Source organism: Electrona antarctica (genome assembly GCF_951216825.1).
Source record: "Electrona antarctica genome assembly, chromosome: 19".
NCBI classification, from domain to species: domain Eukaryota; kingdom Metazoa; phylum Chordata; class Actinopteri; order Myctophiformes; family Myctophidae; genus Electrona; species Electrona antarctica.
This window is the reverse complement of record NC_136800.1, coordinates 32520787-32545283: the sequence shown is the minus strand read 5'-3', so window position 1 is coordinate 32545283 and position 24497 is coordinate 32520787. Positions and strand designations below refer to the sequence as shown.

The 24497-nt window shown below is 45.6% G+C and overlaps 1 protein-coding gene across 8 annotated transcripts in view; it reads right to left on the bottom strand.

Annotated features, from left to right (window-relative positions):
* The window catches only part of LOC306912484 (disco-interacting protein 2 homolog C), a 311207-nt gene extending 289206 nt beyond the window's left edge, over positions 1-22001 (bottom strand). For all 8 annotated transcript variants that reach the window (XM_079488741.1, XM_079488745.1, XM_079488742.1 and 5 more), the window contains exon 1: positions 21510-22001. In XM_079488741.1, coding sequence (XP_079344867.1) covers positions 21510-21588 — 79 coding nt within the window. In that variant the 5' untranslated portion in view covers positions 21589-22001. The remainder of the gene's footprint in view (positions 1-21509) is intronic.
* Positions 22002-24497: the final 2496 nt, after the last annotated feature.

Genomic DNA, 24497 nt, shown 5'->3' with positions numbered 1-24497 from the left:
ACTCATAGCTTTACTGTACAGATATTCTACTGTTAGACAGATGCTAGGTGATGTATTACCATGTGTTGCTCTTGCTTACTGTAAATCGCTCTGGATTAAGAGCGTCTGCTAAATGCCTAAATTGTAAATTGTTCAAGCCGGATTTCCGAACAAAACCCTAAAATCCCTAAACCTGGATTAGATGAATTTGTGCCATGGTGTACCTACAGGGAACCGAACCCTGACAGAGTTAGCTCCATACTTTTACACACAACAACAATCCCCAGTGAGCGAAAACCTAAACGAGGACGTCTATTCTAAACGGCCAGAGACGATTAACACCTGGTCCCGTCGCAAGTCAGGTCCACACACATCTGAAGTGCCGGCCGGGGCGTTTGTGTTTGTCACAGAGGCAGTCATATTTACATATGGAAAAGATACCATCTGGAATACTGTAAACCTCCAACGCACCGGCCCAGCAGCCCCTTGGCACGCAGCCAACCTCCCCAACAGTCCAACGGACAGGTTGGAGGTGCAGTTTGCACGGGGGGAATAAAGAAGAAAGAAACAAGGACGTGTGTATTATTGACAAATTATGTTTTATGTATTTTGCTTGACACGCTCATCCGGAACATTGACATTGACGTTTGAGGGTCACAATCATGGTGCTCGGACAGATAAGTGTTCATGAATGTAGAGAACCAGAGAGAGAAGTATGATTATCAGAAAAGGGGTCAATGGAGGTTTGTGTACAAAGAGAGAGGGACAGCGGGAATATTTGTTGGACAGAATCGGAAAAAAATATACTATCACATCAGTCCAGATGTAAGAGTCGGTGAGATTCAATTTTGTGCAAGCGCTCAACATTTGCAGTTACAAGAAAGTTATAATAGAAATTAACAAGTCAAATAACAGGAAGGCACACAATGAAATCAAAATAACAACGTCCAATAAAAATCAGGTGGATTATGAAATAAAACAAAAAGCAATAGATAAATAAATAGCAATACGGAAGGCAGAAATGCAGCTTCTGCAGGTGAGGTCAGTCTGATGTACTGTACAGTACGATGACTGTCAGTCTTTGGACAGTCCCGTGTGAGAGGATGCTGAGTCTGAGCCAGATGGTTTGGACAGGGACAGAGATGTGATGGCCTGGCTGAGACTTTGTTTGGGAGGGGAGGTCAATGTAAAGCTGACAGCATTAGGAAGGCTTTCCAGCGGCTTTTGGCGTCTTTCCCAGTGCAGTGCGTGTCCCTTTGGAACAGAACACTGCTCCGTGCCATGTCCTCCTTTTAAAGCCTATGGAGGACATGTTCCCTTAGGAACAGAACACTGCTCCGTGTCCTCCTTTTAAAGCCTATGGAGGACATGTTCCCTTAGGAACAGAACACTGCTCCGTGCCATGTCCTCCTTTTAAAGCCTATGGAGGACATGTTCCCTTAGGAACAGAACACTGCTACGTGCCATGTCCTCCTTTTAAAGCCTATGGAGGACATGTTCCCTTAGGAACAGAACACTGCTCCGTGTCATGTCCTCCTTTTAAAGCCTATGGAGGACATGTTCCCTTAGGAACAGAACACTGCTCCGTGTCATGTCCTCCTTTTAAAGCCTATGGAGGACATGTTCCCTTAGGAACAGAACACTGCTACGTGCCATGTCCTCCTTTTAAAGCCTATGGAGGACATGTTCCCTTAGGAACAGAACACTGCTACGTGCCATGTCCTCCTTTTAAAGCCTATGGAGATGATTCAACTACACTGTGTGATTTCATGCTTTCGGCTCGTAAGTCTATTAAGATTATAGAAGCATAGAAGGTGACACTTGACTTTACAATGGCCTTAACCCAGCAGAGTGCTGCTGACTGGTCTTTTGAGATCTCATACACACACACGCACGCACGCACACACGCACCCCCCCCCCCCATAGTATACAGCACTCGTTGCCAAACACTGGTGGGTCCGACGCAGACACATATTTATGGCTCCCTTTATTTTTGAGTGGTGCAACCACTCCAAGGAACAGCAATGTCCGTGTTCAACTATGTTTGTGTGTGACAACTATGTTTGTGTGGGACGTTAATGAGTACCTGTACCAATGAGTACCAAAAGTGGCGCTGTTGTGCCAGAAACAGAGAGAGAGAGATAGTGCTGCACTGTTGCCTGCTAATGAGAGAGAGAGAGAGGGGGGGGGGGGGGGATTTGCACCACTCAGTTCACACAGGTGTGATTTTTTTGTTTACAACTAAAAAACCTTCCCAAAAATGTTCATGGATTAAAAACAAATTAAATTATTTGTTTTCAGTGATTTCATCAAGGAATCACAGAACACAGATATTTAAGTAGTAGTGAAAATCTAAAAGCGCACACCGCGGCGCAAAGCTAGTAAGCTACAAATTGTGAGCTTGTAGATCTGCTATTATCACTAGTTTGGGTCGCGGGAAGAGATCAAATGTCTCTTGGATCACAGGCTAAAGGTTTGGGAACCACTGCTATACAGTGTCTATACCGTTCTTTCAGGTTATGTCGAGTCTGCTTTGAGAACAGGTTACACAGGTTAATGCAATGAAATAAGACTGTATTGTGCTTCACTGCATTGTCTGAAGAAAGCAGAACAAAAGTTTAAGTTTTAAGTTTTAGTTTAAGTTTTAATCGTATGATACCTTTCCTGTACACAAGATGTAACAATAAACTTAAGCACAACCTTATCTGCCTACAGCCACATTTTGTCTAAAAAAAACAAATCGGATTTTGAGACTAAATAACAAACTTAGGAAATAAATTGTTGGACTTCACTAAAGTATCTGTGTGTGTGCTTGCATGTACTACAGTATGTGTGCGTGCATACAGTACAGTGTACATGCTTGCGTGCTGATCCGTCAGTAGGAGGTATTCCTGGCAGACTTTTGACATCTCCGCTCCACTAACATTTCCCATGGACAGAGAACAAACAGACCTGCAATCTACAGTACTGTACAGTGTATCTCAGACCCCAGTATTAATCACATACCAGACCCCAGTACAGAGTAGACTACATGGATTAAAGCTTAAAAAAAAAGTCACGACTGGAGAGAAAAAGAAAAGTCCTAATTTGTTAAAGAAGCCCCCCACATTAGAGCTGTTTCCTAAACAATTAACACAATATGTAAAAATGATTATGTTTTAGTAAGACTGTTTCTGCTGTTCTACATACTGCCAACCAGGTGGAAAAACAAAATCACACTTGTGTGAAGTGAGGAGCGCTCTTATCATCATCACATTCCGGCCAATTACATTTGTTGTCCTCACTTTTCTGTCCTCACGTTTTATCCTCAATGGAAGACATGCTGACTTCTATGGAATCCACATGACTGAAATCTTAAATGACTTTTATCCATGAGAGTACCGTTAGGTGACCCCAGAGTACCGTTAGGTGACCTTAGAGTACAGTTAGGTGACCCCACAGTACCGTTAGGTGACCCCAGAGTACCGTTAGGTGACCCCAGAGTACCGTTAGGTGACCCCACAGTACCGTTAGGTGACCCCAGAGTAGCATTAGGTGACCCCAGAGTACCGTCAGGTGACCCCAGAGTACCGTCAGGTGACCCCAGAGTAGCATTAGGTGACCCCACAGTACCGTTAGGTGACCCCAGAGTAGCATTAGGTGACCCCAGAGTACCGTTAGGTGACCCCACAGTACCGTCAGGTGACCCCAGAGTACCGTCAGGTGACCCCAGAGTACCGTTAGGTGACCCCAGAGTACCGTTAGGTGACCCCAGAGTACCGTTAGGTGACCCCAGAGTACCGTTAGGTGACCCCACAGTACCGTTAGGTGACCCCAGAGTACCGTCAGGTGACCCCACAGTACCGTTAGGTGACCCCACAGTACCGTTAGGTGACCCCACAGTACCGTTAGGTGACCCCACAGTACCGTTAGGTGACCCCACAGTACCGTCAGGTGACCCCAGAGTACCGTCAGGTGACCCCAGAGTACCGTCAGGTGACCCCAGAGTACCGTCAGGTGACCCCAGAGTACCGTTAGGGGACCCCAGAGTACCGTTAGGTGACCCCAGAGTACCGTTAGGTGACCCCAGAGTACTGTTAGGTGACCTTAGAGTACCGTTAGGTGACCCCAGAGTACTGTTAGGTGACCCCAGAGTACTGTTAGGTGACCCCACAGTACCGTTAGGTGACCCCAGAGTACCGTTAGGTGACCCCAGAGTACCGTTAGGTGACCCCACAGTACCGTTAGGTGACCCCACAGTACCGTTAGGTGACCCCAGAGTACCGTTAGGTGACCCCAGAGTACCGTTAGGTGACCCCACAGTACCGTTAGGTGACCCCAGAGTACCGTTAGGTGACCCCAGAGTACCGTTAGGTGACCCCACAGTACCGTTAGGTGACCCCACAGTACCGTTAGGTGACCCCAGAGTACCGTTAGGTGACCCCAGAGTACTGTTAGGTGACCCCACAGTACTGTTAGGTGACCCCACAGTACTGTTAGGTGACCCCAGAGTACCGGCGTTAGAGTATTGTTTTACTGTATACCAGAGCCAGCCCAGTATTGTTTACAGTATATGAGACCCTGCAGTGAGTCATGTTTATTACACCAGACCAGGCCAGTACACACAGTATTGTTTACAAGACCTCAGTTCAGAGTATTGTTAGCTTACAGCCCAGAGACCAATGCTTATTTTTAGCCGTATTTTGTCTCTCTCCCAAACCTCTCAGTCACTCATTCCATCTCCTTACCGTTACTTCTGCATCTCTCTTACAATCTCTTTGTCTCTCTCTCTCTTGCTCAACTCTCCTTTCCATTCTCTATCGCTTTCTCCCTCCATACTTTTATCCCACTCTACCTCTTTTTTTACCCCCTCTCTCTCGATCACTCCCTCCCAGAATGCTCTCTTCTTCCCCCCTCCATCAAAAGCCTCTTTCTAATCTCAGAGTGGTTTGAACCAGTTTTTGGGGAAGAATGTCTTCACGGATGAGAGCAGTACGAGGCAGATTCCTGGGATAAAGCAGAGAGAGGGAGGGGAGGTGGCTTCTATTATGTAGTAGGCGAGGAGGGGCAGATGGATTTTTATCATTAGCGTGTGTTCTGTTACTCACTGTTCCTCTCGGGTCTTTGATGACTATCACGCTTCATTTGAGACCTAATACTTTGTTGGCCAACCGTGGCGTATGATGAAAACATTGTATTTTCAACTAAAAACAAGTGTTGGCACGCTTGGCAGCAGGGACGCATTGCCAGCCAGCCTGCCATTTCTGTTGTTTGTTTTAAGGACTTGTTGACTGCCTGCGCACATAACTGAAGACCCACGTCTGTGTGCAACTCTCGTACAACTGTCGGCTACTGGGCTGATCTCCCGAGCATCTGGAACAGCAGCGGAACAGAGCATAACTGCAGTTTGAACAACACAACAGGGATATGAGAACACACAGAGAGGGAGAGAGAGAGGAGGGAAGAAAGTACCTCCAACACTGACAGAGATCCTACAACAAAGCTTCAGTGTTCTCCAGCTGAGAAGAATGTGACCAACCAGGGAGTAGGACAAGAGAAATATCTCACTCAATTTTTTTTCCTTACGTCTTACGGTCTAATTTTACTCTCGTCTTCCCCTCCTCTCTCCCTCCAGTTCAGAAATGCCTCACACTGGTTCTCAACCTGTGGGGCGGGACCCCCAGGAGGGTCCCCACATGATTGTGGGGGGTCCCCAGACGATTAGCTTAATGTGCAACATTGTTTTCTCACAGTAGAAAGAGTATCAGGCTTTCGGCACATTTCTTTTTAATACCTTTTTAATACCACTTAAATCAACATTGGCCAAAAATGTAATGGCTCAACTCCTACAATGCCAAGTGCTTGTCAGGGTCCCCAGTTCAAATATGATTATTCTTTGGGGGGGGATCGCGACTCGCGACCTGAAAAGGTTCAGAACCAAGCCCCCTTTACCTGGTTGCGTCACAAGAAAGAGTTGGGTGGTTGTACAAAATAAAAGCGCAGGATTTGCAACAAGGTATAAAAGCAAAGCACAAAAGTGTCCAAAAAGCCAACGTCAATGCCATCAATCCAACAAGGAGTTATATGCGTGCTCTTCTATCCTGGAGCTGATGAAGCTGTACCATTTACACCCATTAAGTGGTCTGCATTGTCCCACACAGTCAGCCTACTGTCTGCACGCACAAAAGGGTCTCTAAGTCTGCTATGGGACAAGTTTGGTGACGCACGCACGCAAGCAAGCACGCAAGCAAGCAAGCGCGCACGCACGCACGCACCAGAATTATGCCAGAATAATGCAACAGATGAAATTAAATCAAATCATAAACACAGAGCAGAGGTTTTGACTTTTGACAGTGAGTGAGAGGAGAGTGACTTTCCTAGTAAAAAAAAAAAATCACACGCGTGTAACCCCCCCCCCCCCCCCCCCCCCCTCCCTCGCTCTCATTAGCAGGCAACAGTGCAGCAATATCTCTCTATCTCTGTTTCTGGCACAACAGCGCCACTTTTGCCCCTACTGGTACTCATAGTCACACACATAGGTTAACACGGACATTGCTGTTCCTTGGAGTGGTTGCACCACTCAAAAAAAACTGGTTAGGTCACGCTAAATCTTTCTAAAGCAGAGCTGACAGGTCAGCCTCCCACGTTGTGTCAGAAGCAGTAAGGCTGAGACAGACAGACAGACAGCTGGGAGCTGAACGGAGCCCAAGCAGTAAGGCTGAGACAGACAGACAGCTGGGAGCTGAACTGAGCCCAAGCAGTAAGGCTGAGACAGACAGACAGCTGGGAGCTGAACTGAGCCCAAGCAGTAAGGCTGAGACAGACAGACAGCTGGGAGCTGAACTGAGCCCAAGCAGTAAGGCTGAGACAGACAGACAGCTGGGAGCTGAACGGAGCCCAAGCAGTAAGGCTGAGACAGACAGACAGCTGGGAGCTGAACTGAGCCCAAGCAGTAAGGCTGAGACAGACAGACAGCTGGGAGCTGAACTGAGCCCAAGCAGTAAGGCTGAGACAGACAGACAGCTGGGAGCTGAACGGAGCCCAAGCAGTAAGGCTGAGACAGACAGACAGCTGGGAGCTGAACTGAGCCCAAGCAGTAAGGCTGAGACAGACAGACAGCTGGGAGCTGAACTGAGCCCAAGCCAGTGAGGCTGAGACAGACAGACAGCTGGGAGCTGAACGGAGCCCAAGCAGTAAGGCTGAGACAGACAGACAGCTGGGAGCTGAACTGAGCCCAAGCAGTAAGGCTGAGACAGACAGACAGCTGGGAGCTGAACTGAGCCCAAGCAGTAAGGCTGAGACAGACAGACAGCTGGGAGCTGAACTGAGCCCAAGCAGTAAGGCTGAGACAGACAGACAGCTGGGAGCTGAACTGAGCCCAAGCCAGTGAGGCTGAGACAGACAGACAGCTGGGAGCTGAACGGAGCCCAAGCAGTAAGGCTGAGACAGACAGACAGCTGGGAGCTGAACTGAGCCCAAGCAGTAAGGCTGAGACAGACAGACAGCTGGGAGCTGAACTGAGCCCAAGCAGTAAGGCTGAGACAGACAGACAGCTGGGAGCTGAACTGAGCCCAAGCAGTAAGGCTGAGACAGACAGACAGCTGGGAGCTGAACTGAGCCCAAGCAGTAAGGCTGAGACAGACAGACAGCTGGGAGCTGAACTGAGCCCAAGCAGTAAGGCTGAGACAGACAGACAGCTGGGAGCTGAACGGAGCCCAAGCAGTAAGGCTGAGACAGACAGACAGCTGGGAGCTGAACTGAGCCCAAGCAGTAAGGCTGAGACAGACAGACAGCTGGGAGCTGAACTGAGCCCAAGCCAGTGAGGCTGAGACAGACAGACAGCTGGGAGCTGAACGGAGCCCAAGCAGTAAGGCTGAGACAGACAGACAGCTGGGAGCTGAACTGAGCCCAAGCAGTAAGGCTGAGACAGACAGACAGCTGGGAGCTGAACTGAGCCCAAGCAGTAAGGCTGAGACAGACAGACAGCTGGGAGCTGAACTGAGCCCAAGCAGTAAGGCTGAGACAGACAGACAGCTGGGAGCTGAACGGAGCCCAAGCAGTAAGGCTGAGACAGACAGACAGACAGCTGGGAGCTGAACTGAGCAGTAAGGCTGAGACAGACAGACAGCTGGGAGCTGAACTGAGCAGTAAGGCTGAGACAGACAGACAGCTGGGAGCTGAACTGAGCAGTAAGGCTGAGACAGACAGACAGCTGGGAGCTGAACTGAGCCCAAGCAGTAAGGCTGAGACAGACAGACAGCTGGGAGCTGAACTGAGCCCAAGCAGTAAGGCTGAGACAGACAGACAGACAGACAGCTGGGAGCTGAACTGAGCCCAAGCCAGCTGAGGTAGATCAGCGGTTGCCGGCCTCTTCTGGACGTACAGTAATTCTACGATTCAAATCTTAGCTTGTTGGCCGTTATTGGGGGGCCCGCCAGTGTTTTTTAGTTCTATTTCTCCATCCGTCTGTGTGTGTGTTACAAGTACAACTAGCCGGCTCTGGTATGTGTGTGTGTGTGTGTGTGTGTGTGTGTGTGTGTGCGCGCGCACGCACGCACGCACTCAGGTGTGTGTGTCGCAAAAACGCTTGTTGCCGCAGAACCCCACTACCACTAGTCCCTCCCTAACAATTTTTTGACGACATTAATATATTTATTATTTAGTCTTGGTTTTAGTCATCATGGCTTAGTTTTTATTTAGTTTTCCATGGTGAAAAAAGGTTGTCGAACATTTTTTTGTCATAGTTTTAGTCTAAAAAAAAAAATCAACATTATTTCCCACTTGCGATATCTTCACAGCCCCAGCGGTTGGGAACCACTGTTGTAGATGCAAAAGCTGAGAGCATGTTGTGGGGAAGCCACTATGCCGCCCACTAATTCCTCCAGCCAGCCAGACCAGAGTTTTAGAATAGAAAGCAACCTCTGTGGCGAACATCCATCTACATCTAAAAGACTTACGGAAGGTAACCAAGCATTTAGCCAGCGGCGGTCACTGGAACATTCCAAGTCCTTTATGCGTTTTAACATTGTTATGGTGAAAACCCACACAACAGGCAAGTTGGCCAAATTGGAATTAACTGCCTAAACTGAAGAAATGGGTTTCGAGACTAACAAGCTAATAAGGTGAATCGGAGGAACACACAACACAAGTCATTGCAGACCAGGAAACGAAAATATTCCATGCGGGGTCAGTCACGGTTAGAGCGCTAGGGGTCACGAGGTCAATGCTGGGACTGTAAACTCTACCTGACCCGTAACAGTGGTGTAAAGTCAATACGCACATTTACTTAAGTACTGTACTTAAGTACAATTTTGAGGTATTTGTACTTTAATCCAGTATTCCCAATTACCATTACTTTTACTTCTACTGCACTACATCTCGGATCAAAATATTGTACTTTTACTCCACTACTATTTATTTGGAAACGTTAGTTACTAGTTAGATTATTAATACAAAACATACATTAACCACTTCAGCCCTATATACATTTTGGCCATTTGAAAATAGCCGATCTACAAGCTCACAATGCGTCGCATCGTGAGCTTGTAGATCGGCTATTTTCAAAAGAGGTGTATACATTTGACTTGTGAAATGAGACATTCTGCATAATGAGTACTTTATTTTATACGTTGGTACTTTAAGTACATTTTGATACCTGTACTTTAGTACTTCTACTCAAGGAAATTTTGATGACCGTACTTTTACTTGTAACACCGGGGCTCCACCGGGCGCGTCAGCGTTGCGTCTCCATCACCGTCAGGGAATGTTCCCTTTTTAATCAATGAAGGGTGGCTCCACTGCCTGCGTTGCGTTGCGTTGCGTGACTGCTTTAAAATTGCCCCGGTTCGTTTTTTGACACACGCGACGGAGACGCAACGCGTCCGGTGGAGCCCCGGCGTAACAGAGTATTTCTAGATTGCAGTATTGATACTTTTACTTGTAACAGAGTATTTCTATATTGCAGTATTGATACTTTTACTTAAGTTCTGGGGCGAACATAGCAGATCTACAAGCACACAACGCCTCAGTAGTATACTAGTAATACAAGCACACAACGCCTCAGTAGTATACTAGTAATACAAGCACACAACGCCTCAGTAGTATACTAGTAATACAAGCACACAACGCCTCAGTAGTATACTAGTAATACAAGCACACAACGCCTCAGTAGTATACTAGTAATACAAGCACACAACGCCTCAGTAGTATACTAGTAATACAAGCACACAACGCCTCAGTAGTATACTAGTAATACAAGCACACAACGCCTCAGTAGTATACTAGTAATACAAGCACACAACGCCTCAGTTGTATACTAGTAATACAAGTGTGTGTATATGCGTGTGCGTGTGACTGTGACTGTGCGTGTGCTGCGGAGCAGAGGAAAGACATCATCATCATCCGAGGTAAATATTTGTCTGGCTCCGTTTGGGGAGGTTTAAAAAAAGCCGTCGCAAAACGCTTGGACGAGGCAAAACAGAACAGAGGATGAGAGAGTGGGAGAGAGTTTCCATATCGCTTTCATTTATTTTCACAGCGGGGAGGCGGGGAGATTTCACCCAGGAGACCTCCGCTTTGTCAAACCCACCTCCCCGACAAACACACTGGCTTCACAGATAGACAGGAAGTTAAAATAAAAACAGAGGGAAAGGGGGAGTGGGGGGGAGAGGAGAGGGAACAGATAGACAAAGAGAAACAGAACGAGAGAGAAAGCTAGAGGGGGGGGGGGGGGGGGGAGAGCAAGACGGAAAATGCAGGAAAAAGTGTCTGTCTTAGCGGTGTGATGCAATCGGCCACACACACACACACACACACACACACACACACACACACACACACACACACACACACACACACACACACACACACACACACACACACACACACACACACACACACACACACACACACACACACACACACACACACACACACACACACACACACACACACACACACACACACACACCCTCCCCTACAGCTCCAAGAATGACATCACCTCCTTCAGTTTCTGCAAGTCTGACAGCTGTAAGCAAGCACACATGCAGGCTGCATGTCTCTAAACTACAAAGCCATGAATGCAATACAAATCCACACATGTAGGCTGTTATGTCTGTTATTAATTACAGTACCATAACTTAGCTGCAATACAAATTCACATACCGCTGGGTAATGAAGGCTGTGCATGTGACCGATCAATACAGTACCATAATATAATACAAATTCTTTCTAAGTTAAATGTTATAAAGCACCATTTCACAATCTACACGTTGGCCAATGACATTGGACTTCACCGGGTTAGTAGGGGTCACAGTATCTGATTGAGGGGTGCAACAGTTAATCATTTGACAACTGATTTCCATGGCACTGTGACCAGCAGCATGTCTCTCTTAGGCCTGACTCACACAACAGATTGATGTATGCTTGTTGTATACAAAGGGTGTGACACATCTTGCCCAAATGCATTTCCAATGGGAGTCACATGGTTTGACACAACATTTGTGTTGTATGAGGGGGAGGGGGGCAGTCGAAACGCAGCCGAAAGCCATACAACAAAACAAACAACAAAATGTTGTATCAAACCATGTGACTTCCATTGGAAATGCATTGGGGCGGCCATGACACTTACAACATTCATACAACAAGCATGCATCAATGTTTTAAAGGTGTGAGTGAGGCCTACTGCAGCCCTGCAGGCAACGGTGGAAAAAGTACTCAAATGTCTTACTTAAGTAAAAGTATAAATACTGTCTGTAATATAGAAATACTCCGTTACAAGAAGTAAAAGTCCAGAATTCAAAATGTACTTGGGTAAAGGTACAAAAGTATTGGCCTCGGCCTGGGCCGTGGCTCGGCGGTCCAGGCACCTTGGCTGGCAATCCGATCTGGCAGTGTGCCGCGGGTTTGACTCCCGATCCCGACGGCCTTTGCTGCATGTCATCCCCCCATCTCTCTCCCCATTTCCTGTCGGCCTGCTGTCTGTCCCTCCATGAAAAATGTAGAATAAAAGGCAAAAGCCACAAAAAAACATTAAAAAAAAAAGAAAAAAGTATTGGCCTCAAAATGTACTTAAAGTACCAAAAGTAAAAGTACTCATTATGCAGAATTTCTTATTTCAAGTTTTAAAATGTATACAAATATACATATTCCTCAGTTAGACAGACTGAGTGCAGAGGAAAGGATTCACGGACACCGAGATCGGACACGACACGAGATGCCATTGACTTTCAACAAGGACAAAGCAAACTCCGTCCCCTCCTTTTTGAGACGAGACATACATGCAGACTAGTAGTACCAGGTGACGATAGACGTGTGAATCAACAGAAACACATCGAGACTGTATGATTGGTGAACAGACAGACAGACAGACAGACAGACAGACAGACAGACAGACAGACAGACAGACAGACAGACAGACAGACAGACAGACAGGCCTTTCCCGCCTGCCAACAGCAGGTGGGACCAGACTAATTAACCCATGTGAACCCTAGCATCCCTATTCTAGGCATGTCATAAAAGGTAAAAATAGACTGACATTTGGCGATCGACAAGCTCACACCGTATTAAGTTTAAACGTGTTGTGAGCTTGTAGATCGACCATTTTCGCTATTGACGTAGAAGAAGGTATTCAGGGTTTAAAAAGGTTAAAGTATAACAAACCTTCAAAACGATTGCCGCTATCAGATTGACCTGCGTGAGTATAAATGCAGTCTAATAGTAGCCTAGTTGATTCAGGGATAGTTACATTATATGCTTTCCCTGAATCAACTAGGCTACTAAATACTAATAATATACACACTTAATATAATATCCAGATCCACACTTGTTATGTTCGGGTTCATCGTCCCAATTGGGAAAAAGCAGGCATTTGTTCGTCTCCGGCGGCCAGAGAAAGCACCTCTGAAGGCTGACACTGATTGAACTGACGCGGCAGCCGCCAGCAAAATCAAACTGCTGATCGCGGGGGGCTTAGGATTGCTTTAATGGCAGATGGAGTGGCCGGAGCCCATTACGTTAAGCATCCATTGGTCGTCGCGATTTCCCTACGCAAGCATTAATGTCATCTCCGTTTGGATCAGTATTGAGCCTGCGTGCCAGACCGAGGTGGACAGGCCAGCTCGTCTCTTGGACCTCAAAGTGTATTACACGTACAGGACTTTGATTCAGCGCTGCCGGGGAGATATCCACACGTCACACAGCACAATTCTCAGTACTCGCATATTTTACTTAGGTAAAAGTATCGATACTGCAAAAATAAAGTAAAAGTCCGGAATTCAAAATGTACTTGAGTGAAAAGTACATCAAAATGTGTACCAAAGGTACTCATTGTGCAGAATGTCCCATTTAAAAATGTCAAATGTATCTCAAAATGTACTTTCCACCACTGATTCTCAGTACTGTAATTGGAGTTGATTTCCACCACTGATTCTCAGTACTGTAAATGGACCTTCAGGTACACTGAGCTCTGATAGTTCATTTTTACAGAGTCACTCTACTACTGTCTACTGAGTATCTTATTGAGTACGTGCTGCTGGCCCACATGGCCTCAGCTCTGATGTAATTCCCTCTTAAACCAACGTTGTATAACATGGATAGAGGCTCTGGCTCATTTGCAATGAAATCTCCCTCCGTTTATTTTCATTTCCAGGTGAACCAGTAGGGTACATCCATCCACCCAGTGGGGGTTCCTCACTGGCAGGTGAACCAGTAGGGTACGACAGCAGTGGGAGGAATTGGGAGGAACTACATTGGGTTAAAAAATAATAATGGGGGTGGAAAGATTTACATTTTGAAAAGATTATTATTTTTTAATTATAATAAAATAATCAATTGGAATGATATGCTATGATGCTGTCGGCCTATACTTGTGTGACTGAACCCACATTCATACACGTGCCTCGTATGAAAACCTTTCCTGGATGGAACGACTACACTGTAAAAATCTGAGTGTTCATTTGACTCCTGGGGTGGGAGGATGCCAGGAGTCCCCAACTGGAACCAAATGGACCCGTGAAGGGTCTGTAACTCGGAGAGCATTCACATAGAGTTTGCATTTGTACACTCTGACTTAAATTAGTCACTGAGGATTTGACTGCATATGAGACAAACCCAACTGAGTGTCCACACCCGCAGAGGCTGATGGCTGCAACGTGGCAATTTGGCAAAAGCAGGTAGCTGCACATCTCTCCCTTTAATAAACACGGGTTCGTATGAAATGACTCTAAGACTTTTAAAGGTTTACGAGAAGAACATCTAAGGAAAAGAAAGCTCATATGGCTGATGGGAAGTTACTTGTTAGGGCGGGATTGATGTTGAGCATTCCAAATCCTCACACGGACGGCAAGATGTAGCCTACAGTAAAACGTGGAAAAACCGGTAGCTCAACAGTCCACACACACACACACACACACAATTATACACTGTGCTCTCTCTTTCCTTCTCTCCCTCTCGCCCCTCTTGCACGCACGCACGCACGCACGCACGCACAACACCCCCTCGCCCTCCTAGGCAGTCTGTCCACATGTTTGTCATCAGCTGTCATATCCTTGCAGGCGGTAGCCTCTCCATACATATTCATCCCCTCTTGTCTGCCAGCCTGCAGCTCACCACATCCACTGGCTGCAAATGTCAACGGCCACGACAGCCATTTGTATCGGCCTGCATTTTGCTCTTTCCTGTCAATTCTCCTGCAAGTGGCACGTCGGCATGCGCACACTCACACGCACACAAAAGAGAGAGACAGAGAGGTAGCAACGGTTTGTGGGTAATTGAAGAGCAGGTGTTGTGGTTGAATTGATATGTGTTGACTGTAGCCTCAATATTTCAGAGATATTATTGATATATGAACTTCAGATGATGACTATGATTTTCCAAAGTGGATCTAGTTTTGTAGTTTTATAGGTTTCCTTATGGAAAGCATGTAATAGCAACATGTTGTGAACTTGTACATCGGTTATTTTTAGTGTGACAAAAGTAGGGCATTCATTTCCAAAAAAATTAAAACGGTTTCTGCCTGCCAGCAACGACATGCTGTTAAATAAAGTGACTGGCACTTTAAATGGAAAAGGTTCCCCACTGGGGCCACTATGAGGAGTGGTCATCATCTTCTAATGGGCTGAGAGACTGAGTGTGCTGCAGAGAATCAGAGGAGTGGTCAATGAGGATGAAATGTGAGCAGAGTGGTCAATGAGGATGAAATGTGAGTGGAGATGATGGTCCTACTGGGTGAACCTGACGCTATAGTCTAGGCCCGTCAGCCAACCAGGGAGGACAAGACAACCTCCAGTGGTGGAGCTTTAGTACAATATTGAGGTATTTGATTTTGATTCAATTTCCAATACTTTTACTCCATTACATCTCAGATGCAAATGTTGTACACTTGTACTCTACTACATTTATTTGAAAACTTTAAATTGAATTTGTAGATTTTTGATTATTATTACAAAACATACATTAACCACTTCAGCCCTATACATTTGAAAACATGAAATGGGACCTTCTGCATAATGAGTACTTTTACTTTTGGTACTTTAAGTACACTTTGATGCAAATACTTTTGTACTTTTACTCAAGTACATTTTGAATTCTGGACTTTTACAGAGTATTTCTATATTGCCGTATTGATACTTTTACTTAAGTTACTTTCTCCACTACTGACAAACTCTCTCACTCTCCACTTTTTATGTGTCTCCTGTCTCTATCCCTTTCCTAGTAGTTTCAAAAGGAGCCATGGTAGCCAAGTGTTAGGAAGTTAATTGATACTTTCATGAAGCAATCACCTTCGAGCTCATCTCTCTCTCTCTCTCTCTCTCTCTCTCATACTCCCCGATGAAGAAAGAAAGAAGCATCTCTATGGTGACTGTCAGTCTAGAGCAGGAGGCAGCCAGCAGCGCTGATTAGTGCATGTGGTGGAATGGATTCAGCAGGAGGTCGTCTGTGTTTTGGTTGTTTGTTTTCTGTGCTTTTGTTCTGTTTGGCGTCTGCGTTTTAAAACAAAGAAAAGAAAATAACGGCAATGGCATGATTACTTTCTTGAACGCTGTATTGTGAAATATTCTGTGGCAGAATTCTGAATAAAAGGTATCTCACTGTGACAGTACCCGTGAGGTACACGGGTTGTTATGAGCACAACAAGAGGCACATCAAGTATAAATTAGGCTATGTAGACAAATCCACAGAGGGGCGCCCTGGGCATGGCCCTTTCTGAGGTGAATTATTAACACTTTGAGGGCTTTATATTAAAAGGTGACATATACCGAGGCTGCCAAGATTGTTTAATTACATTTGGAGCATACGCGGAAGTATTTGCGCCTTTGATCCGTGAAAATCCCCCTGAAAATAGTTCCATGGCTTGTTGTCGAACCGAAAAATATGCCACCGTCGCGATGCGGAAAAACAACAAGCAGTGAGGGCTGCTGGAGTCCAGTTGAAACTACCGTTCACTTGCATTGAACTCATTTTCCCAGAAGCCCTTGCAGCCCAGAGCACGGGTCGATTTCCGGTTTCATCATCATAACGCGATGGCCTCGTCACCAGGTCTGCGACAAATCCGCCATTTATTTTTATTTATTAAAAAACGGCAAATTAAACACATGAAACAAATAGCGGGTTTAGCGTATTACGCAGGGGGGAAACATGGATTAAATAGCATGGAAAGCAGGTTAACTGTTTTAACTGGTTAGCTACACCTGGTCTACAGGGCACCAATCCACGGAGCCAGGTGTAGCTAATCGGTACACCTCAGTAATGGCCACTCCGCCAGTCCGCTCTGTGGGTTGGTCTATAGCCGGTCAGGACCACAGGACACACACTGTGAACATTCTACCTACAGCACAGCGCTGTATGTGGCTGTGGACTCTGACCAAGTGATTACTCATTACTGTTTGAACAATGTGTTATAACAGCATCAAACTAGTCAACTGTCAGTGACACAGGTAGGTGTGTGTGTGTGGGGGGGGGTATCTGAATGTGAGCGGGAGAGAGAAGGGTGTGTGTGTGTGTATGTGTGTGTGTGTGTGTGTGTGTGTGTGTAACAGCAGATAACAGTAAGGCATAAACTGTGCCATTGTTATATCTTGTAGCAGAGCAACTCTAAGCCTCCAAAGGTCAGGTGACCACACCTGTGTGTGTATAGCGTCCAATTAACGACAGCCCCAGCCAGAGGTGACGAGCAGGTCTGGTGAAACACATAAGAGTGTCATCAAGTGGTACCATTTCAGATTAAATCTTCAAACCTCGTTTCTTTTAACCTGATCAAGAATCAACTCAGACATTCAGCCATAATTTTCTTTTCAATGGGGTTTTGTTTAGATTGGATTCTTTGTACCGCAGTGTGCCACAGTGGCCACATGAGGTTTGGGATGAGGGCTGAAAGAAGACAGCTCTGCTATTTGACTTGCTAGACAGAGAGGCCGAAATTCGACAGCCCCTGCACTGCAGGTTGGGACAGTCACAGCCACACTGTTGGGGCTCAGAGAGTCTAGGATGACTGGCACTGTGTAAGATGCAGAAAACTGCCTGGGCTGGAGGCACTTTCATTGATGAAGATATGTTATTTTTGTAAGAGAAGATAATTAAGTCCTTTAAAAGTAGCTGAATTTAGTGTATACTTATATCTATCCATCTCTCTCTTTTCTCTATCAAAAACAAAAATCTCACCAGTAGAATGTGGCTTACAGTCTGTCTTGACTAGAGACAGAGTATGACTTACTAGCCACTATGACTAAGCCATTGTAAGGCAGCGCATGAGGCCAAATCCTCTCAGATTGTTCAAATTATGTTTGAGAAACCAGGAACAAAGACTTAAGTACAAGAATTCATACGCTATCGCACCATGGCGTCACGCACCGAAAAGAGCCAACCCAAAAGCTCACAATGCATCGCGTTGTGATCGGCTATCTTCGGCGCCCGACTCATGTCATGTGACGGAGTATTACAAAAATACGCATTACACATTCTTAGTCTATTCTCAGAGAGTGAAAACACAGTCACGAACATCGGCTCTACACCACTGACATGTAATTCGCCGGCCCAAAGCCGAGACCCCCGATAAATCATACATCAACGCTTCCTCTCAGACGGACTAGACTCTGCTGTAATTAGCAGTGGTAGAAGTGGCAGCAGAGAGAGAGGGCAGAGAGAGGAAGCAAGGAGCCATGTGGCTGTGGTCATCATTCCATGGAGACAGAGAAAGAGATTCTTTATACGGATTGAGTGTGAAATAACAGATGGTCAAAGTCTTACAGTTGCATCAGGTCGAGTCCAGATGTGACCGAGAGAGAGAGAGAGAGAGAGAGAGAGAGAGGGGGGGGGGTGATATTAGAAAGTTCAGAGTTAAAGCCGATTAATGCTTCGTCACATGGCGGTGTTGCTTTCAGAAAATAGCAGACCTACAAGCCCTCAACGTGTTACGGACAACGCATTGAGGGCTTTTAGGTCTGTTATTTTCTGCACGCTACACCTGTGTCAATTGTGACTGAGATAACTTTTTCAAGCCCAGGCCGGCCGTGGAAGTAACGGACAGACTCGGGCCGTGCATCGTTGGATGCATAAGGCACTTTCGTTCCATAACTTAAGGCCTCGATTACACCTATACATCTAGCATACAACAATGTTGCATGGTAGATGTAAACAAATTGTAAGTGTCATGGCCGCCCCAATGCATTTCCAATGGAAGTCACATGGTTTGACACAACATTTGTTTGATGCGGGGGAGGGGGGCACAACACAGCCATCAAACAAAATGTTGTATCAAACCATGTGACTTCCATTGGAAATGCATTGGGGCGGCCATGACACTTACAACTTGCTTACATCTTGCATGCAACATTGTTGTATAGGTGTGAGTGAGGCCTATGTTGAAGTCGTTCTCTTATTTTGCAAAGTCCTGTTGAATTTATGAATGCATCCAGCAGGGCATCACAATAACATTAGGCATATTGGTAAATGGTAAATGCTTTACATAGATTGTGCATTACATTCACCCAGCACATTCACCCATTCACACACACATTCATACACCGATTGGGGCGGAAGCCATGCAAGGTACCAACCAGCACATCGGGAGCAATTTGGGGTTCAGTGTCTTGCCCAAGGACACTTCGACATGTAGACAGGAGGAGCCGGGATTCAAACCGCCAACCCATGGATCATTGGACGACCTGCTCTACCTCTTGAGCCACAGTCGCCCCATATTGTGTTCATTCCACAACAGGAGACATGTGATGTTGTTACCGGTCATTTATTTTGGTGAAAAAAGCCTGGATATGTCGTTATCGGTTGATGTCAGAATCGTAAATTGAGAATTGGACAATATCGAAAAGTCGGATATCGGCAAATAAGCCAACATATACAATCATTGGGTCCCACGAAACTCCCACTTTTTGACAAAACGCCCCCCATTAAATATTGGACTGGGCTGGTTATCCCATGCAGTCAAAAACAGAGGTAGGAAGAGAAAGGAGGGAGGAGGGAGAAACATCAGGGACTCAGGGCACAAGAAAGGGAAACGGCATTAGGAGAGAGAAATAAAGTGAGTGAGAGAGAGAGAGAGAGAGAGAGAGAGAGAGAGAGAGAGAGAGAGAGAGAGAGAGAGAGAGAGAGGGGAAGTGATAGAGGGAAATAAAGTAGTAGAGCGTGTGCCAAGGCATCTCAGAGCCAAAGCCTCTCAGCAATTTTCACTAATTAACATCTATCTGCCCCCCCCCCCCCCCCCCCCCCACAGCTCTGACTTCTAGCAGGGATTTAAATGATGTTCAATGTTCAGTATACATTATACTATCTTTGTCTGCAGGCAGGTTGATGCACGGACGGTCAGCTATCATTTATGAGTGCTCGCTGATGTACGCATCAGCGAGCACTTACCAAAGGGGCGGAAAGTGTGAAATATATTCACTACACTTCAAGAACAAGTCATGAATTACTGTTGGCACGATAACATCAACATTGACACAAACGACGGCCCACAAATCCTGTCTGCAACGACACGTGTAGCTTGTATATCTGTAATTTTGGGCTTTAGGCATTACAGCAAAGAATAGCAAAAAAAAAAGTAATAAACCGGCATTTATAAAATCGGCATCTTAAAACATTGATGTCCGCACAAGTATAGTAATACAAAGCTTTGTGTGTGTGTGTGTGTGTGTGTGTATGTGTGTGTGCATGCATGCATGCGTACGGGGTAAATAGGTCATGTGTGTGTGTGGGGAGGGGGCTAAAGCTTTGCATCTGATGAGGCAGTTGCATTAAAGATGTCAACTAAGCATGTAAATAGTGGGGGTTGTTGTTACATGATGTGACCCCGTTTCCCTTATTGTTTACAGTAGAGCGTCTGTCCTCCAGGACACACACTATGCACCACATCTCACTATTAAGGCATTACTCTCATAGATAGATAGATAGATAGATAGATAGATAGATAGATAGATAGATAGATAGATAGATAGATAGATAGATAGATAGATAGATAGATAGATAGATAGATAATTCGGTCGCCATCGCCAAAGGCAGCACAGCAGCATAAGATACAGGGCAAGAAAAGTACATAACAGTCAAAATAAACACTATCAATAATGAATAACATATACAGCACTCTACACCATCACCAATAGATAGATAAGATGGCACAGCTGTGTGTGTGTGTGTGTGTGTGTGTGTGTGTGTGTGTGTGTGTGTGAGTCACCTCAGCTGTACAACGTCAGCTGTAGGATTTGCAGCAATGCCATGGAAATTTGGAATGTGTAGGCCTTGTGTGTGTGCGTGCCATTGGGGGTGCATTTTTTACGTGTGCGTGCGTGCGCGCAATTTCACTCAGCTGTGCAATCTCTCTCTCTCTCTTTATTTTCCATACATGGCCGAGGCGCAGCATCATTCCAGACTCAGACTGTACCGAGTGACTCCATGAGAAAAGCAGCACTCAGTGCTGCTGAAACCTGACACTGACAATCTCTGAGGCTGAGAGAGAGAGTACGTCGGCAATATGACATATCAATTTGAAGGGAGAGTAATGTAAAAATCGATACCAAGAAGAATGCATTTCAAACTCGACTTTTTTTCTTTTTTTACAAATGGCCCCTGCCATCTTCTTTGCAATAATAAGAGGATGAATTGCACATTTGTTCAAAAATAAATGCAGCGCCATTGCAGGCTGCATTCCAGCTGTGAACATAATTAATTAGGAGAATATCCCCGAGACGCTGACTGTCAAACTATAACACTCCTGAGTAACTTCTGGACATGACAATAAGCATCAGTGTACTTTCTGTTCTCCACTTTCCTCAACCAACCAACCAACCAACCAACCAGCAGCAGTGATTGGTTGCACAACAGTACAGTGGCAAGGATAATGTGACACAATGTGTCCTTTTAGCTTTATTTTTTCTTGATATTAAACTCAAGTCGCAAGCAACAAAGCCAGCTCTCTTGCAACACTTTCATTCGGTCCTCATTCGCAGGCAATAAGAAAATGTGTGTTCGCGCGCGCGCGCGCGCACACACACACACACACACACACACACACACACACGTTGTATAATTTCAAAGAGCCTCCTTACCTTCTGACAACTCCAATTCCAGCTCTGCAAGTCTTGCTCTCACCTCCAGTGGAATCGGTACGGTATCACGGTCGGCCATACCGTTTTATAATTATTAATGTACTACTGGTGCGTTTCCCCCCTTCTCTTTCTATTCTCCTCCTCAAACAAACAAGCCCAGTCAGTCTCTCCCTCTCAACGCTGTCCGTCCTCTGCAGAGCTCCAACGCATTGGAGAGGAGAGAAGAAAGTAGGTGCGCAAGAGAGAAGAAGGGAAGGGAAACTATATAAAACGCGTAAAGTTCAGGTCCTTTATTCGAGCCTTCGGTCGAGTCTCGCCATGGCTGTCCGTTGCCTCCCGTTGATAGTCCCGTACAGGTCTGTCTGGGAGGCTGGAGCCGAGGAATACACACTCTTTTCTCCCTTTGCCAGAGAGCGCTGCCTCCGTCTCTTCCCTCTCTCTCTACTGTTACAAACATACACACGGCGGTGACTGTAACTCTGAGTCGGTGGGTGATTGGAGTCCAGTAGAGGGCGCCGTTCAGCCGCGTGCCATTTGGTCGGTTTCAAAACTGATGGGCTATATAAAAAATCTGAATGTGTTCAGTGGCCAGGTACTGTATGTTGATGAGGAATTCAAATTTGACTTGGTGCATTGCTGTCACGTAATAGGAAAAAAAAAAAGATTACAAGAAAAGTATTACATCTCTGTATAAATGTATATGTGCAAATCAAATGTCTAATTGATGTCTAATGTCACCTTGGGTGGCACTATAGCTGAGAGGTCATCTGGTAACCGGGAGGCCACTGGAGCATAATCTAGTCATGTATACTTTACTTAAGACCTTTTAACATTTTGAACAAAATGAATAGCCAATTTTACATCGAGGTGCCCAGATGTCCTGTTACCAGGCTACTGGCCTGGTTATATATATATATATATATATATATATATATATATATGTGTGTTTTTGGCGTTTCTGCCTTTATTGATAGGTTCAAGTGAAGATAGATAGGAGATGGGGAGAGACATGCAGCAAAGGTCGTCATGAACGGGACTCGAACACGCGACACGCAGGCCAGAGCCTATATGTGGCATGCGCCTGGACCGCTATAACCTGACTCCGCCAGATGGGGCAGCAGAGCAGGAGGGGGGAACCCAGTGTACTCTCTGCTGCCCCATCTGGCGGAGTCCAAGGGGCCAGTGAGGCTATTCAACGTTGAGGCGCTCGGCCCTAGTGGTAGGAGGAGGGACTACAGGCGGACCTGTGGATTCATGACCGGGAAACCCTGTGCAGCTGGGCTTTAACATTGAGCGCTCGGTTGCACTTCCGCATTTGACCACCAAAATTTGGTGGTCAAATGCGGAAGTAGACGTTCTGAGACGGTACTTCCGGCAGTCTTCCGGGTGCTTCAAAACGCCACTGAGCAACTTCCACTGACATGAATAGCTGGGGGGGCGGAGCTTCGCGCCAGTTCAGTCTCTATCCTTTTATATACTCTATGGCGGAGTCAGGTTAGGACCGCTAGGCCTCCATGAGCAATCAATCTGATCCACAGCCTAGCTCCGGATCTTGATGTCATGAAGCCAGTGTGTGGAATCAGTCACTACAGTATTATCTAGAGGTTGTGCCTCTATATGGAATTCGTTATATGCAATAGTCTCCATATGGGCAATGGGCATGGCACATTTGTGATGTCCACCATTACCCACAAGCGTATGACGTAATGACTATTTGTGCTTGATATGGCAGTGGTGTCAGATTACATGTATACATAGGGGCATTACCTTTAATCCTCCCGACACTAAAACATATCGTCATTACGTCACCATCGAAAACCAATTACACCCTGGCATTGGGTCCTTTAATCCACATCTTTATTACGTCATCATTGAGAGATAGTTATACCAGTTATACCCTGACGTCATATGCTGCTACGATACATACGCATCAAACGGGGCGCAAAGTAACCACAGTATACCGCTAATCAACTTACAAATTACATATACATAGAGGCATTTCCTTTCCACCTTTCACCTTTCCTTTAATCCACCCGACACTGATCGACATATACGTCGCCATCGAAAGCCGATTAATCCACATCTTTATTACGTCATCATTGAGAGCTAGTTATACCAGTTATACCTGACGTCATATGCTGCTACGATACATACGCATCAAACGGGGCGCAGAGTAACCACAGAGTATACCGCTAATCAACTTACAAATTACATATACATATGTATACATATACATACATATACATAGGTGTGATTAGGACCCCAAATCACACCTTAGAAAGCATGAGTGTCTATTTCAAACAAAGTGTTTTTTGACTGGGGCCTACTATGGCCTACTTGTGTGCAACAAGCAAGTAGGCACTTGACAGGGTGCAGTTCTAGTTTTTAACTATGATTACCATTGTCAAAGTCACACATTATTATTTATCATTGTCAACATCATCATTATCATCAGCCATCAGCATCATCTGCACCACATTACCAACATCATCATCCCAGCCATCAGCTTTGTCCCCAGCAACAGCATCAGCAACAGCAGTATCATTAATTGTCCATTACTGGTCCAGGTAGCTTGGCAGTGGAGATCTGGATCTCTGCCAAAGGCGTTGAGCACCGAATGTATCACTGAGTGGTAAGAGTATAAGAAGCATGGGCTAGCATTGACTCAGAATGCAGTTATGTGACAATTAGAATGCACAAGAGTCTGTGTGTCGAGGGATGATGTAATAAAAGGTAATCGATGCATTTGAACTTGTGTGTCCTATGCTGAATCATATCAATTTGGGAATCCATTTGGTAAAAAATAAAATAAAAACCCTTAGCAGAATCTGTCTTGAGAGATTAGAATCACACTAGAAGATCTGCTCTCTCTGCCTCTGTGCTGATGTCGTCCTCTCTAAGTTTTTAACTGCTTCCAGTCTCCATTTTACTTTTACTCCACTACATTTAAAAAAAATCGTTTCTAGTTACTTTGTAGATTTTGATTAT